Source organism: Pelmatolapia mariae, linkage group LG10_11 (genome assembly GCF_036321145.2).
Source record: "Pelmatolapia mariae isolate MD_Pm_ZW linkage group LG10_11, Pm_UMD_F_2, whole genome shotgun sequence".
In the NCBI taxonomy this organism is placed as follows: domain Eukaryota; kingdom Metazoa; phylum Chordata; class Actinopteri; order Cichliformes; family Cichlidae; genus Pelmatolapia; species Pelmatolapia mariae.
Genome location: NC_086236.1, coordinates 68,356,584 through 68,374,105, shown reverse-complemented (window position 1 = coordinate 68,374,105; position 17,522 = coordinate 68,356,584). Strand labels below are relative to the sequence as shown.

General features: G+C 39.0%; 2 protein-coding genes across 2 annotated transcripts; both read left to right on the top strand.

The window, feature by feature from the left end:
- The first annotated feature begins 959 nt into the window (after nt 1-959).
- On the top strand, nt 960-7,041 carry pkdc (protein kinase-like domain containing). The gene is made up of 3 exons (XM_063486521.1): nt 960-1,114; nt 1,199-1,583; nt 4,820-7,041. The coding sequence occupies exons 2-3, from the start codon at nt 1,213-1,215 to the stop codon at nt 5,409-5,411; spliced, it is 963 nt and encodes a 320-aa protein (XP_063342591.1). The 5' UTR covers nt 960-1,114; nt 1,199-1,212; the 3' UTR covers nt 5,412-7,041.
- A 246-nt stretch (nt 7,042-7,287) lies between these two features.
- herpud2 (HERPUD family member 2) lies at nt 7,288-16,971 on the top strand. The gene is made up of 9 exons (XM_063488170.1): nt 7,288-7,403; nt 8,358-8,729; nt 10,382-10,459; nt 12,472-12,573; nt 12,954-13,117; nt 13,996-14,121; nt 14,299-14,628; nt 14,907-15,012; nt 16,107-16,971. The coding sequence occupies exons 2-9, from the start codon at nt 8,583-8,585 to the stop codon at nt 16,299-16,301; spliced, it is 1,248 nt and encodes a 415-aa protein (XP_063344240.1). The 5' UTR covers nt 7,288-7,403; nt 8,358-8,582; the 3' UTR covers nt 16,302-16,971.
- Nucleotides 16,972-17,522: the final 551 nt, after the last annotated feature.

Below are 17,522 nucleotides of genomic sequence, written 5' to 3'. Positions count from 1 at the left end.
TTTAAAAAAAAAATAATAATAATCTGCCGCCATTTAAAGATTATGGAGATAAAATGGGGGTAATTGACAATGATTCCAGACACACAGACAAGGAAAATCTCAATTGTGTTCAGAGAAAAAAAATCAAGCTGCTAGCATGGCCCAGACAATCACCTGCTCTGAATCCAATTAAAAATCTATGGAAAGAACTAAAGCTAAGAGTTCTTGTAAGGTGCCCACTGAACCTGTGGAAGGATGGGCCAAAATCACGACTGGGCAAGGCATGTGACTAGTTTCGTCAAACAGGAGGCATCTTAAAGCTGTGATCATCAACAATGGCTTCTGTACAAAATATTAAATAAATTTCACAGTTGTTGAAAAATTTCAGCGTCTTCAATACTTTTTCTGTGTGTCATTTCACATTATTACACATAATTTAATTTATAGACATCTGTGGTTTGATTTCTTTGCATGTGTGGATCAGTTGTTACTGACATCTGGTGAGAATTTCATGTCAAAAACACCTTTAGAAATGTATTTACTTAGACAGTTACTAATGTCTTCAATACGTTTTTTTACCTGCTGTATATAGCAAGCATTTAATATTATTTAAATTAAATTGTATTGATTATTGTGTTGCTAATCTTACTCTTTATTAAATTTCATTAAAAATACACTCACACATTGCTGAGAGAAAAGAGATGACATTATGCTGTTATAAAGTTTATTTATTTTGTTTATATAATCAAAAAAATAATATTTGATGTTACATTAGAGTACTTGAAATCTGGACTGCTCACAAACCTATAATAAGAACTACTTTATGCAATCAGAGACGTATAATGGCTTCTCTGGGTTGCTAAGATTGCATCCAATTTCATTGTCCATGAGCGATGACAACATTTTTTATTGAATTCTGTTTGTGCACTCCAGTCCAGTAGGTGGCAGTGTTGCACAATTTTCGCGCCGGTTTCCTTAAATGCCGAATACTTCCTGAACCGTAGGATGATTTAAACCTTGTCGGTGTCCGAACACATATGCGAGAAAATCGATATTATTCTTATTCAGTGTTCAGTGAATCGTGTGGGTGAAACGAAGCCTTTGGTGTCCTGCTGCAAAAACTTTTAAGAATCAGGTGAGTGCGACACTTCAACAGAGACCTCCAGCAGCGCATACAAGGACGCTTTTTAAATGTTGCTAACGCTCTTCTTTCATTCAGCCGTAGCTGTGGAAATGAAACAGGAGTACCAGGACCTCATCCTGCAGGCATGTGATGCTTCATCTCTGCGAGTCGGTGCTAAGATCCAGACCCTGTGGAGTGGTTATGGGGAGATAGTCCGGCTGCACCTGGAGGGCTGTGACCGGCCGTCCGTGGTTGTAAAACACGTCAAGTTTCCAGAGGAGGCCGAGCACCCCGGGGGTTGGAACACAGATCGATCCCACACACGTAAAGTGAAATCCTACCAGGTGGAGTCACATTGGTACCAAAACTATTCCACCAATCAGAGCTGTCGCATCCCTGCCTGCCTAGCTGCCTGTTCCTATGGCGATGAGATGCTGATCGTGCTGGAGGATCTGGACGTGGCCGGTTACGATCAGAGGAGGTATAAGCTTAGAAACTCTGAGAAAAGCTTCAAAAAGCATGTGGCATAAAATCCATAAAAGTCTATGAAGTGTTCGTGTTATTCAGATATACTAACCCCCACCCCTTCTCTGTGACTTGTGTATATTTGTGTATGTTTATATAGTATATATGTATACCTAAGCAGTCATGGCTGATTTCCCACCCATAGACAGCATAAAGCTAGTATAAACGTGGAATTTGGTGAGTGAATCATCAGCTTAAATTGGCACTGAAGTCTGATTCTGACCATGAAAACCACAGCTACCCTGCATCAATCCAGTATATTACTGTATAGACTAAACAGTACTGCAAAGGCAAGGCAAGGCAAGTTTATTTATATAGCACAATTCAACAACAAGGTGATTCAAAGTGCTTTACAGAGACATTAAAAACAAAAACAAATAAAAAGCACGATTTAAAATTGATTAAGACAAACAAACAAACAAACAAACAAAACAGTATTTAAAATCAAAAATCAAAACAGTAGATAAAATCAAAACAGTAGATAAAATCAGAACAGTAGATAAAGTCAGTAGTTAAAATGTAAGTTTTGAAATTTAAGCTTAAAAGTGTGGATTTGGTGCTTTATTCAAAAGCAGCTGAGAACAGGTGAGTCTTCAACCTGGATTTAAATAAACTGAGTGTTTCAGCTGATCTGAGGCTTTCTGGGAGTTTGTTCCAGATATATGGAGCATAAAAGCTGAATGCAGCTTCTCCGTGTTTGGTTCTGACTCTGGGAACTGATAAAAAACCGGATCCAGATGACCTGAGGGATCTGGAAGGTTCATACTGGGTCAGGAGGTCACTGATGTATTTTGGTCCTAAACCATTCAGAGCTTTATAAACCAGCATCAGAACTTTAAAGTCTATCCTCTGACGGACAGGCAGCCAGTGTAAAGACCTCAGAGCTGGACTGATGTGGTCCACTTTTTTGGTCTTAGTGAGGACTCTAGCAGCAGAGTTCTGAATGAGCTGTAGTTGTCTGACTGATTTTTTAGGTAGACCTGTAAAGATGCTGTTACAGTAATCAAGCCTGCTAAAGATGAATGCATGGACTAGTTTTTCCAGGTCCTGTTGAGACATCAGATCTTTTATCCTTGAAATATTCTTGAGGTGATAGTAAGCCGATTTTGTTATTGTCTTAATGTGTTTTTCTAAGTTTAGGTCTGCATCCATCACTACACCCAAATTTCTCGCCTGGTTGGTGGTTTTTAGGTGTATAGATTGAAGTTCTCTGGTGACCTGTAATCGTTTTTCTTTGGCACCAAAGACTATTACTTCAGTTTTGTTTTTGTTTAGCTGCAGAAAATTGTGGCACAACCAGTCATTAATTTCCTCAATGCATTTACCAAGAGCCTGTACAGGGCCTCGGTCTCCTGGTGACATTGTGATATATATTTGTGTGTCATCTGCGTAGCTATGATAGTTTATTTTGTTGTTCTTTATAATCTGTGCCAGTGGGAGCATGTAGATGTTAAACAGAAGGGGTCCCAAGATGGAACCTTGGGGAACTCCACATGTGATACTTGTCTGCTCAGATGTGAAGTTACCTATTGATACAAAGTATTTCCTGTTTTCTAAGTATGTTTTGAACCAGTTTAGTACAGTTCCTGAAAGACCTGCCCAGTTCTCCAGTCGTTTGAGTAATATGTTGTGGTCAACTGTATCAAATGCTGCACTGAGATCCAGTAAAACTAAGACTGACATTTTTCCACTGTCTGTATTCAGACATATGTCATTAAACACTTTGGTCAGAGCGGTTTCAGTGCTGTGGTTCTGTCTAAAACCTGACTGGAAGGCATCATAGCAGTTATTCTGTGTTAAGAAGTAATTGAGCTGTTGAGAAACTGCTTTTTCAATGATCTTACTTAAAAATGGGAGGTTTGAGATCGGCCTGTAGTTATTCATTTGTGTCTTGTCAAGATTGTCCTTTTTCAGTATAGGTTTAATTACAGCAGTTTTTAGTGATTCTGGAAACACACCTGACGTTAAAGAAAAGTTTATGATCTGTAACAGGTCTGACTCCAAAGTCTTTGAGACCTTTTTGAAAAAACTTGTTGGCAGGACATCTAAACAGCAAGAGGAGGAGTTCAGTTGACCTAAGATGTCCTCCAGGTCTTTGCTGTTAATAGGGTGAAACTGTTTGATGGTGTTTAAACAGTTTTTTGGTGGACACAGTACATGTCCTGGATCTGCTGTTGATGTACCAATTGCTTGTCTAATACTGCAAACTAACCAGACAAACTAACCTTCCCAATCTGCACTATACTGTCTAGTATTTTTATGCAAACTTTAACCCCTGATTATTGGGCTAGATTATATCTACATATTTGTTTGCCTTTTTTATCTCCTCCTGTGAGCACTGGTGATGGCTACACCAATAGGACTGAATTTTATGTGTTACTGTTTCTTTCATTTCCACAATCGGTTGCTGTTGCAAAGGTAAACAGTGACAGGGAATAATAAGTCCCCACAAATGTCTTAAACCTAAAGTAATGAACCTGTTTTGAAAGTGTAAGGAGCAAAAAAGGACATATTTCTGTGCTGAAATGTAGAGAGTAAAGGTTAAACATCATTAGAAAAATAAATACTCAAGTGAAGTACAGATACCTGAAAATTCTACTTAAGTGCAGTAATGAAGTGTTTGTACTTGCATGCCTCCTTATTGCCCATCTTTTATTTCATTTGAAGTTTAAAAAGCGCTGTGTTATGTTTTTCCATTTTTCTGCCACCGCTGTGAGAGCGTGCAGTAAAACAGGAGGCCTGCATATAAACTATGGCTTGGCATTAATGCAGTAAACACTGCATTCTCTTGTAGACATCAAAAATGTTTATAAATTGTGTTTTAGGTGAGGGAGGAGATAATTTAACTTTCTAAGGGCATCCTATTGTAATATTCATTTGTAATTTTAGGTCTGAAGGCACTTTTTTTGTTGTTTAGTTATTTTTAATTTTATTTCTGTTTAATGCAACTTAAACACTGATCAGTTTCAGGTCCCTCATTTCCAAATTAACTGCTGAAAGAGGCAGAAGCTCTTCCAGGGGTCGTTTGATGTGTGTCTGAGCACTTTTAAAGTAGTTCTGAAAGGGAGTAGTTCAGATCAGAGCCTTTATTAGCCTGGATAGGTACATCTTTAAAGCAATGATAAAGGCATGCCACATAATGAAACAAACATAATTTATGGTGGTTAAAAAAATATATTTTATTCTTTTTAGGACGAGCGTTAAAGACAGGGAGATAAAGGCTTGCCTGAGCTGGCTTGCTCACTTCCACGCTCTCTTCTTGGGTGTGGCACCAGAGGGTCTGTGGCCTGTCGGTACCTACTGGCACCTGGAAACCCGGCCAGACGAGTTGGAAGCCATGGATGATGCTGAGCTCAAAGCAGCAGCAGGCGACATTGACAGGATACTTAGTGAGTGCCGCTTCAAGACCATCGTTCATGGAGATGCCAAATTAGCTAATTTCTGTTTTTCCCAGAGTGGGAAGGATGTGGCAGCTGTGGACTTTCAGTATGTGGGCGGGGGCTGCGGGATGAAAGATGTTGTATATTTTCTAGGAAGCTGTATGGAGGAGAAGGAGTGTGAAAAGAGGGTACCAGGACTACTGGACTACTATTTTTCAGAACTAAAGCTATCGTTAAAAAAAGACGTAGACTTTCATGCCCTTGAGAAAGAGTGGAGGGAAATGTTTGCATTTGCTTGGACAGACTATCATCGTTTTCTGCTGGGATGGAGGCCGGGACACTGGAAGATCAACCGATACAGTAAACAGCTGACAAAGGAGGTTCTGCGCAAGCTGAAACAGTAATCAGTAGTTTCCATGCAGCAAGTCTTCCTGGGATAAACACACAAAGCACCCAGGAAATCTGTACATACCCATAACCATTCTTGTGTCATTTAATGAAGCATGCTTATCACGTTATTTGTGGGAAAATAAGAGTTGTTGAACTGCTAAGGCAGTTTTACTTTTCTATATGGCCTACTGCAAATTTGGTGCCCAGATGTGAATTAATGTCAGCACTTTAAAATCAATACCAAACATTACAAAAAGCAAGAAATATGGCTGAAAACATTTCTGGATTTTATTCTAGTACATGCAAAGATGTATTTAGTGGAAATTATTCCGCATGTGCAATATTTATGAAACACAGATAAAAATAAAGGCAACTAATAGCATTATCATTGTAGAATGTGGGGTATAAACAATCCTAAAGTAATAACTTCTACAATCTGTGCGAATAGTTTGAGAAAGGAAAAACTCAATAATTTTGCGGCACTTGAGGAGGAAAATACTTTAACGCTGATACTTAAAGTCTGGCTGTGTGGTTGGACAAAAGCATAACATTTTCTCCAAATGTGGTTTGGCTGTTAGGCAACTTACACTGCCCTCTGGTGGTGGAGTGCCATTCCAACGATCAGTCCTTTGTTTAAGAGGTTCATTTGAAGTAGGTGTGGAAAGATTGAAAATCTTACAAATAAAACAAATACACTTTTTTTAAAAATTATTTATCCAAAATGTCAAAGTGATGAAATGTAAGTCTTTTATCGTTTTTTAAAAATAGTTTTCTTAAAGATTTATTGTATTACATGTTTTTCCATTTTTAGTAACCAAATGGTAAAGCAATACAAAACTATACTGTGTAAGAACATCATGTCACAGACGACCTAAATTTGCTTAAAATTTACCAGACTGAGTACTAAATGTGGTGAATAAATTAAGATATTGCATCATATCATCAGCGAAGTGCAGCACCAGTGTTGTGAATTGTATGCACATGCAAATATTTTCTATAGATATAAATAATTTAAACTAGGCTCTTTTTAGAGTTTATTGCACTCCACTTTGAAATAACATGGCTATATATAAAGTCAAAACCTGCTGACTGGGGGCATGAAGTCATTATTCATATTTATGTTTGGGGAATTAAAAGACATTGCTGAAGAAAAAAATAAATAAAGCCCCAACCCTGCTTGAGTCATTCTTTGCTGGATGATTATGTAGTATTTTTCCTGACTACAGAGTCCCAGAGCAGGGACACTCATCAGACCAAACACTGTATGTCCAGTCTCCACATGTCCAATTTTGGTGATTGATGCAGATTTTATCCTCAGTGTCCAGTTCTAAGTTGACAAGAGTGGCATCTGGTGCGGTCTGGCATCAACGGGGCTTTTTTAAAATTTCGCCCAGGGAACTGCTGCTCAATGGCTATTTTCTCCTTTTTGGTTGTGTAGAAAATCCAGATCAGCACCAACAACCATGCAATCATCAAAGTCAGTTAAATTAACTTGCTTTTCCATTTTGACGTTAGGTTTAAACTTGAGTTCGTCTTGACCACGTCTATGTGCCTAAATGTATTGAATCATTGTCATTATATACTTGCATTAATGACTTATTGAAAAGGCATACCTAATAAAATGACTGGGAACATATAAAGAAATATTGGTTCTTATAGTTATTGAGTCTGCGACGTTACTGTTGTCTGCTTTGAAATTACAATGGTCAACTTCTAAAACACCTTTATATCATAAGACTATAAACTAATAGATTGAAACCACTATACTAAACTAGAACTATAGATTTTCAATTCTAAATTTCAAAGTGAAATCAAAAATACGAAACTATAATAACTTTAATGCGTATTTATTACTGCGGTGCAAGGTTTTGGTTTTGTTTTTTTGATCAGCTGTTGCAAAGAGAATGACGTGTTTCCGCTTTCACACCCGACATTACAACAACAAGGCAGGCGAGCCGAGCTGGGACTGGGAATCGACGCTGACTGACTGACTGGAGAGTAAACAGGTACAAACAGAAAGCCCTCTGAGGCAACGTGTTCTCATTTATTATCGTTAGACCTTTAAATGTGCTGTCACCTTGGGAGAGGCTAGCTAGTCCCACCGAATTATTACCAAACCACAGCGACGCTAGCATTAGCCAAGAAGCTAACGGCGTTACCCTGCCTTCATAACAAGGGTCAAAATAAAAGCCGAGTTGCTCGGAGTGACTGGCCCAGTGAGGCTAGTTTGCTATGTGTGTTAGTGTGTTCGCCTGAGGATTGTACAGATAAGCAGCGTTAATAGCTCACCTAACTCTAAACCGTCAGGTTTAAATTATAGTTAAAGTTGCTTTAATTGTTCACTGTAAAGATGAGCCAACATGGCAGGTGTCAGGAAGTTTGACCGAAACTCACGACCCCTCCGCCTCACCTGCGGTTATTTTCGCTTTGCATACGTGCGCTACATTTTGTAGATACATTGCTTTGCAGTGTCAGACAGGCAGAATGTCAGACAGGTAGGACAGATGAACAATTATAGACTGGTGACCTGCCAAGGGTCTACACCCCTTGACACTTTTGGATGAGCTCCAGCCTCGTAACCCTGAATGGTTAAGCTGGGGTTTATCTTTATTAATCATTTGTAGCTTGTAACTTAGTTTATTGATCCTATATTTTAAGGGTTTTTTTTGGCACACTTGGGGAGGGATTTAACTGTGACAGACATGGACAGGGACAGCTGCAGTAATTATCTCTTTAATACTTATTTGAAGTTTACCTGAAGGATGACCACACAGATTTCCATGTTGCATGTGTGCTTAAAATTTAAATTTCAAAAAATGAAATGATAGATATTACAAAAATACTTTGTATAAATAAAAACAAAATGTTTTAGGATAATGTGTAATCTATAAATGCTACTCTCTCTCTCTCTCTCTCTCTCTCTCTCTCTCTCTCTCTCTCTCTCTCTCTTTTAAAAACAGAAATCCAAGAACCTGCTACGAGAAAAATTCCAACTCATAAAAGATCTAGAGATGAAGCAGATATTGTAAAAGGGGACCCACCAGCCCCTTACCTGCAGCATTGACTGTTTTTGGTGTTATACAAGTACCAGAATGGAGAGAATTTGAGGTAGCTTACTCCTCAGGACAGTCCTGAGTTGTGTCAGTGAAGGTTCCTCAGAGCCCACGTTTCTAGTAATATGAGCCATGGACTCTGGGGCAGTTGATAGTCCTGTGACCTTGGTCATTAAGGCCCCCAACCAGAAGTATGAAGACCAGACCATTAACTGTTTCCTTAACTGGACTGTGGAGAAGCTGAAAAGTCACATCTCCAGCGTGTACCCCAGCAAGCCGGTGAGTAGCTTTTTGTCCGTCTGAAAGAAACCAGAATCATGATTATTTTGATTAATAATCATATTATATAAAATTTGAAACAGTAATTCATTTTTTTAGTAGGCTGCTTGACATTTATTAAAGGCATTTATCATCACTTTACAGATAAAAACAAGTTAAAAAAATAGATGTAAATGAGGTGATGTACACCATGTTGTCCAGTAGGAAGAAAGGCCTGGGCTGCTGGTCCCTAGCAGCTTGCAAAATGCATAATAGAATCTTTCCACAGGTCCAGTGGTTCAAATCTTGGTACAACTTTAACTTCCTCTAGATAGACCTTAGTGACCAAAGATTGTTTCTGTTCTGTTGTTCAAAGCTGAACTACAGCACCATTAAGTTTCACTTTGAGGAAGAAACAAAAATGCGCCTCTGTAAAGGAAAGGGATGTGCTTGATATATAAATACAACAAAAATAAGAGATGTATAGAAAAAATTAGTATAAAGAGCAAAGTATTTGTTTTTGAGATTATTTTATTTAATTCGTTAATTGTTGACAGACAACATCTTCATTGAATCCAAGTGATTGCTGAGCCCAACCTCATATTATGTTTGATACAGAATAATCAGATTTTCTGTGGGGTGGGTTTTTGTATGTGCGTGTGTGTGTGTGGGGGGGGGGGGGGGGGGGGAGTTCAGTTTATTAAAAGAATACATGGATTTAAAATTAAAGCACAGGATGAAGTTTTCTTGGAGGTATTCATATTTCAGCAGGCTAAAGAGCACAGCAGCAAGCACTGTGCTAAAATGGGGTTATATTTGTAGACTCGTGTTTCACCCAGAGGTTTGCCCCACTTTAAGACTGGAGTACTTCTCTAGTATTACAGATGATCCTAATGCACCAGTATGTAATACTACTCCCATGCAGACATTATCATTTGACCACTGATGTGATGTTCCTGGAAAAAGTGGAAACACAGTGATTCAAAGACAACTTTGCTTTGATTCTTCAGTGAAAATGAGGCAATGGCCTTTGAATTGTCTGTATTCCATCATGGTCAAGTTGCTCTCATAAAATGGATAAGGAGAAGCGAAAGCCTTGTGAAGAACTGTATTTGATTGTACACATCACAGGCTTTCAGTAGGCTTTGAAATCTAATCCAGCCCAGTACTCTCATTTAACCCCAAGGCACCTAATCACTTTACAAACATGACAGGTTTAATGTCTCATACTTTGAGCTATCAGCTACCAAAAGGCTTTCTCAACTGGAAACAAAAACATGTTGATGTTGCTGCACCGAGTTAGCTCTGAAGGTTAAAGGGAGCTGGTTGTGACAGAGTAGTAGCTGGCAGTGTTTCCATAAAAACATGTTTGTGGATGTTTGGGTTTAAGTTTACTGTGAGGGCTGTGTTTGCTCAGACGCTCAGTTCAAGCTCTGCTTGGTGTCTCAAGAAGAAGCCCAGCAGTTTTATCATCCTGCAAAGACACCTGCATCAGGTTACACTATATAGAGGAGACTGGTGTGATTGTGTCAGACAGTGACCTGAATGCCTATTGTTTTCAGAATATTTAAAAGCCTAATTTTAAAAAAAAACGAAAGAAAAACATTACCCTCACTCGGTGTCTGTGTATATATATCACTTCTTTGTCTCATCATGTGATGTTTGTGTTTCAGCTGTCCAAAGACCAACGGCTGGTGTACTCAGGAATGCTCCTTCAAGACCACCTGCAGCTCAGAGATGTGCTTAGAAAGGTGAGAGCCACGTATCGATGAGTTTTTGGGAGGGGATGTTAAGTTCCTGGGAATTCCTTGGTGAGCAAATATTGGATCTGGATTTATCCTATAAGGGATCATATAGATTTCTTTACATTTCAAGCCAGGTAGCACACAGCACACCTTGTTTTACAGTATAAACATTAACAAAACAAAGCATAAAATAAAGTTCACTGCATTGCCGTTTATGAAATAACTTACCTTTCTTGTCTGACCTCCTGTGTGTTCAGAGTTTGAATTTAAATTTTTAAAAGTTGTTCCAAAGTTCATAACCGTGATGTGTCTTTACTCTTGTTGAGCGCACTGGCTTGTAATTAGTGCCACAGCTGTCAGTTACTTTAGTAATTGACTATTCTATTAATCCATTGAGTAACCGGGTAAGAAAAACGTTTGTCTATTAATGAGCAATAAAAATATTCAATCACCTACAATGTACATAGAACATTTGCTTAAAAAAAACCAAAACATTTTCTTAAAATCAAAGATAACTAATCACAAGTACAATAATCTCAAGCAAAAGAAGTTATACATGCAACGGAGCCAGTTCATAAAATAAAATAGGCTTTGCTTTGTCTTCTTGTAAGACTTTTTTATGAAACAGTAAGCAAAAAGGAAAGAGGTAGATTTGGTTTGTTTGTTTTTGTGCTAGTGAGTGAGTAGGTATGTGTGTCTTTAAGCCTTTAAAGGAGTATGTGGTGTCAGCAATGAAGAAAAACGAGCATATCAACATTCTCAGAGCTCAGGCTTGACCTCGGCTTCAAAGAAATGTTTCCTGTTGCAGAAAACAGATGTCCTGATAGTGTAGATGTTAATAATTAATGTTTATTATAATTCAGTGTCCAACATAGCAGACGCAGATCAGTGGCCTGTGAGTAGGGTTGCCAACTCCCTGAAAAATAAATAAGGGACGCCTTATGGCCAGGGCTGGGCGACCCGATTGTCTTCACCCTTCCCAGTGTGGGGAATTTCTTAGCTCTTTTTTGTGTGTGTGAAATTATTTTTTTAACCATTTGACAAAGTGCGTCCCTTTTCAGCTCAGTACTTTTGTTTCTAAATACGGAACAATTCCGTTTTTCAAGGGACGGTTGGCAACCCTACCTGTGAGTGAGTTTTACTGGCCTGCAAATAAGAAGGAAGAAAAAAAACTTTTATATTTTTAAATATTAATACAATTTAGTTGATACAGTTTTATTTATATTTTATATCAGTCTAAATCTTCAGAATAATGTTACTTAAGTATTGAAAGAAATGTGGTCTAGTATCGTTGTAGTCCCACTTGTAGCCTTTGTTTGAACCAAATGTGAAACAAAAGATGAAAACTGAGATAAACAAATCTTTGTTTTCCTTCTTCAGAGAAATTTAAGAAGCGAACACGGCTCTCAAAGATTCTTGAATTTAAATGTGTTGAAACAAAGGTGGTTTAGATAATTCTTTGATATAATTGCCAAATACATCCCCTGAGGTGTTTGGAGATGTCTGCCTTGCTTCTAGAAGTACTTTGCTTTAGAAAACAAAACACTGAAACTAATTTATTAGTGATGTTTGTGAGTGAGCTGTCTCACACAGTTACAGTAGAGTAGTTGTAGCGCATTAAGTCAGAACAACATACTTTATTAATCCCTAGGGAAATTATGTGTAAGCAATTTTTTAACTGTTGGTATTTAAGTAGCTACAACTTGTGTGAGGGACTGATGGCCGTGCAGGAGGCATGTGTAGTCAGTTGTTCACATCCTCAGTAGTAGTTTAGCTGTTGCTCGTAGACATTTCCATCTGTGGGGGAAGTGAAACAGGCAGTCTGGGAAACAATAGCCGATGTGATGTGTGTCACCAACAAAGGATGAGCATTGTCTGAATTCTGGCCATTTCCACTCTAATCCTTTCTTTCTCTCTCTTTCTTGCTTTGTCTCTGTGATCTGCTTGTGCCTTCTCCACCACCTTCTTTTTCTTCCTCCCACACATCTGGATCGCTCCCTGGCCTTGTTGACCCACAGCACGATGAATACCACATGATGCATCTCGTATGTACCTCTCACAGTCCCCCCGGCTCACCTATGCCTCGGAGTCCCTCCAGCACGACTGCTTCTGATTCCAGCGTGAGTAGATCAACACTTACTAACACAATTTATTCGTGTTTTTAATGTATTTTTACAGTTTTAAAAACTCTGGTAAGCAAATGTTTTTAAAAACATTTTATTAAGATAAGATAAGATAACCTTTATTAGTCCCACACGTGGGAAATTTGTTTTGTTGTGTTATTAAACTGACCTGTCATAATTAAAACAGTTAAAGACTTATTCTGATTAAGTTGCAATCAACTTTAACTGGATGTGTTTCTGTGATTTCCTGTAAAAACTATGAAAGCTGTTTGATTAGGCTGCAGCCTCCATGCTCCTCTCATCTTCTCTCAGGGCGAACTTGATCTTTTCTTTGTGTGCTTGATTTAATTATTGGTTTGTTATTGGTGTTCACACAGAGTTCAGAGAGTGCTGGCTCCATATCTCCTGCCACCACACCAAATCAGGAAAGTCAGTCAGCCTCTTCATCCTCCTCCTCTTCTGATCCAGCGAGTTTTGATGGGCTGAGGTACCGCGGCGGCTTCGCCCAGTATCCTCAGAGCACCGCTGGTATCCCTCAGTGGTAAGCAAACAACACCAAGACACGAGACTGGGCTTTTTTAGCTCTAAGTGAGCGTTTGTGGGTTTTTATGGTATCACTATACAGGAGGGGGGCAATTTTACAAGCACTTTTTAAGTGCCTTGTATCAGGGTAGCACAAAGCATTCACAAGGTACTGCTGTCTGAACACACACAGAAAAATCAGCTTTGCCTAAATTTTACCACATGCACTTCACATTACCGTAACTCCTCAACAATTTGGGGCTAGAGAGAAAATTCAAATGGTTCCTGAAAGATGATAATTATTTTTTGATTTTAGGAAAGAAGTACAAAATATGTCCAGGCGGCCGACATGATACCTGGGTAACAAAGGGTTAAGCCAAACTCTGTGTTACCTGTTAGCTGACATAAGTCTTTGATTTTTTTTTTGTTTGTTTAATAAACAGTAAAAAGACAAGTTAACAGGTTTACAGAGCAAAGAGCTATAATGTCTGCTATCTGTTATTCTATATTAATGGGAAAAAGTTCAACCCATTGTAGTACACTGACAGAGTCACATCTGAGCATTTACCCCCAAACTAATCCATGTCTCTTTAAATTATAGAAAATATAAATTTGTGCTAAAATATAAAATAAAATAATATGATTTAAAACAAGGGAAATCACCACTGTATAAATAGAGGTCTTGCAATAGATTGTCAGCCAGGTGCTAATGACATAAGTACTCACTAAAGTTTTGTGAGATATTATGTTTGACATCAGGTTGAAAGCAGGTCTGTGGTTCTGAGAAGCTAATGGAACTACCCTAAAGATGGAACATCAGTTTATGGATGTGTGTCAGTTGTCCAGCTTTGTGTTAATGCCTTTAATAACAAATATGACGCCTTCCTCCCTCCACAGGCCCGATGCTACTCAGGTTCCCTTTCATGGGACCCTACCTGCCAACATGCCCCCCCACCCCATGTACATGCCAATGCAGATGCTGTGGTGGCAACAGATGTACGCTCGTCACTACTACATGCAATAGTAAGTGCAAAAACTGTCCTGCTATCATAATGCCAGTGACAGTTTGCCCAGTGACATATTTGTTAGACTACATTGAATTTATTTACTATGATTACTTCGCGTGCTGATTTGTTTGTTTGTATGTTTTGTTTCCATTCTCTCTCCCTATTCTCCTTCTTTTTATCTCCATTTTCTCAGTCAAGCAGCAGTAGCTGCCTCGCAGCCTCCCAGCACCTCCCCTCCCTCCTCCCCCACCCCCTCACCCCATCAGCCTGCCCAACCCAATGCTGTGCAGCCACCACTGGGACCTAACGCGGCCCCCAACGCCTTGCCAGAGAACCAGCCGCCCAACCCCATCCAGATGAACGCTCAGGGCGGAGCCGTCCTAAATGACGACGAGATGAACCGCGATTGGCTGGACTGGCTTTACACATTGTCTCGTGTGGGCGTCCTGCTCAGCATCGTCTACTTCTACTCTTCTTTTAGCCGCTTCGTCATGGTGGTCGGAGCCATGTTGCTCGTCTACTTGTGAGTTAATTCTGCAGAAGTTGTAAAAACAAAAAACATATAATTTGTACTTTTAATTTTGACATTTTCACATCTGTGTTCATGACAGTGTACTGAATGTGTTTTTACTGCAACTTTATTTTCACCAATCATTTCAGTCAGTCATTTATAAAAGTGTTGACTTCTGTTCTCTGGCAGATTTGCAAAAAGACTCGGACGGTGCTTTGTGAGTTCAGAAAGCACTTCTGGATATATCTGTTAAAAACAGCTTTAAAGTCAAGTGTGTGTCTATGTTTCAGGCACCAGGCTGGCTGGTTTCCCTTCAGGCCAGAGCAGCAAAACCTCAGAGGAGGAGGAAGAGTTCCACAGGAGGAAGCAGAGAGACACCAGGACATGCAGGAAATGGTGAGCTGGGCACTGTCTGTCACTGTTTTTCTGCCTTACTTTTCTAGCTTGTTGTTTTCAAAGACAAATATCAATTAAAGTTTCTCAGACTGACAGATGAACTGATGAAGTTTGGCTGCATCACACCAAGTACACTCTGGACTGTTTCCCATCTTTGGAAGTCAATGATGATGTGCCAAAAATCAGCACTTGCCCCACTTGAAATATGTGCAGAGACTATGCAGAATGCTTTGCACTGTACTTTGAGTTTCTTGTCTTGGCCTACTGATCTCTGTGCATTTCTTTGCTACCTTGATGTCTGAAGTGGATACATACAATGTGAAAATCATAATTTTTGGTATTCAATTATAGAATAGATTATAGCTTTTACAGCTGATCAACAGCGGTCCTAGGATGATCCTTTACCTGCAAACAGAAAAATCCTTTGTTAAAAAAAGAATTTCTGATTGCTGATAATGTGACAACTAAAAACAAGAGTCTAGATGTCACTAGATATTATAAATATCTTGGAGTCTGGCCAAATGAATGTCTTTTGTTTAAGCATGTAGCAGTTTAATCTCTAATATAAAACCGAGAGTTCAAATTTATTCTAACAAGGCCTATTTTTTTGTTGGAAGAAATAAAGACAGTTGTTTTTTAATAGGCAACTTCTTATTCACTCATATCTTTTCAAATTATTTCAGGTCTTTTCTGAGTCTTAACCTGAGAGTACAGCAGAGAGATGTGCTGATAAAAACAGAAATGAAAGCAGGAAGGTTTTCTGCTGTAGGGTTGTTTGCAAAGGGAAAATGATTTAAGGAACTTGGCATTTCAGACTGCTTTTATTCTCTGTTTCTTAACACTGACTTCATCTCTAAGCTTCACTCGTTTGTGTTTGGTTTTTAGTGTTTCATTAGTGTACATGATGATGTGTCTAATAAACATAAACTTGCAGTGCTTTATGCAACATAATGTCCTGCCACCTCACAGGAAGAGCTTCCAAAATATAAATGCTCTTATTGTCATTTTAAGGTGGAGTTTAAAGCAATCAGTCCAGAATATGTCTGAAAGAGAACGTCTTTAATCTTTCTTGTCTCTGTTTGTTTGTGGCAAAGGAACGACTGATGGACGAAGGAATGGAGGACGATGACAGTGGCGAGGATGGAGGTGGAAGAGCGGAGGATCAGGGCCAGGCGGCGGCTGCTGCTGCCGCCGTCCGCGAGCCGAGTTTCATTACAGTTGCGTGGTCCTTCATCAGCACCTTCTTCACCTCACTGATCCCCGAGGGACGACCCCACCCAGACAACTAGGTAGACCCCTTTGCTTCTAAAAATAATTCCTCTTCCTGCTACAGGAACCCCCCCACCCCACATCTTTACTGGCCATAAATAACCCAAATGCATCTTCACACAATCCCATATGGTCAAATACTCCTTGACCGAAGAGCCCGCCTAGCCTCCTATCCTCAACCAATGAATGAAGTGTAAGAGCAGTATCAGTGTGCTGCTGCAGTAATGGAACCTTTGGTAAAGTCATGTCAGTGCTGTGTTAATGGAGTAAAAGCTTCAGCAGTGAAAGTTTTTGTTTTTGTTTCATCGCTTGTGAATTCATTAAGACTTGGCGATGGCAAGAGACGCTAAAGGGAGTTGTCTTCCATTTTGAGCTGTGATATGTTTATGCTTGTGAATATTTTATTTCATTATTTTTTTTAATAATGGATGTGACCCAGAAATAAAAAGAAAAACAAAGAAAGGAATTTCCCTAAAATAATAGGGAAACGTTTCCTTAACAAACCATGGAAAACACATCCTCAAAGACATTTTCATGTATGCACACAGTGTGCATATAGACATTGCAGCTACTGAAGCACATTGTTTTCCCACTTTGTGTATTTTAAATATCTATTTACACATGTAAGTATATGCATCTTTAATTCCTGAATATATGCTTTTTTGGAATAAAAATCTTGCTGCAGTTTAATTTGCCTGCTGTGGTGTACTTTCTCTAGTGCGCAGTTGATGTAGTTCCGCTGATGTCCAGCAGGGGGCGGCATTCACACGCAGATATTGTATCCTCCTCTTCTCGTTTCCCAGATTATACTTTTGCAGTTCCTTTCTTCCTTTCCTTCTTTCCTCACTCTTATTCCATCCATCAGAGATATGGGAGCAGCAGGAGTTGAGGAAGAGACATAAGGAGGCAACAAAATAAGACGCCCTTGTGCTTTGAAGCCATCATTTTAAAGTGATTTCAGTGAAATATATGTATACCAATGTATTATATGACCTCAGATGTCAGATGTGCTTATATATTTAAATCTATTTTTAATTAAATTTACAGTGTAGCATAATATAAAAGAATATACAGATAAAAAGGTTGAAGGGTAGAGAGTTTGACTGAACATTTCAATGATAAATGACAAAAAAAAAAAAAGAATTTAAAGGTTTTGTCTCTGAAAGCCTTTTCTGGCCAGATTTTGTGCTGGCCTTTTACAGCTGTGCGTCTCGTCTCTTTTCCACATTTCCACAGAGGAT

What these genes read in the sequence shown, in the direction of transcription:
- pkdc (XM_063486521.1), top strand. Translation starts at nt 1,213, where the DNA reads ATGAAACAGGAGTACCAGGACCTCATCCTGCAGGCATGTGATGCTTCA. An exon ending in GCCGGTTACGATCAGAGGAG is followed by an intron (nt 1,584 to 4,819) that starts GTATAAGCTTAG and finishes TATTCTTTTTAG; the next exon opens with GACGAGCGTTAAAGACAGGG.
- herpud2 (XM_063488170.1), top strand. Translation starts at nt 8,583, where the DNA reads ATGGACTCTGGGGCAGTTGATAGTCCTGTGACCTTGGTCATTAAGGCC. An exon ending in CGACTGCTTCTGATTCCAGC is followed by an intron (nt 12,574 to 12,953) that starts GTGAGTAGATCA and finishes GTGTTCACACAG; the next exon opens with AGTTCAGAGAGTGCTGGCTC. An exon ending in CGTCACTACTACATGCAATA is followed by an intron (nt 14,122 to 14,298) that starts GTAAGTGCAAAA and finishes CCATTTTCTCAG; the next exon opens with TCAAGCAGCAGTAGCTGCCT.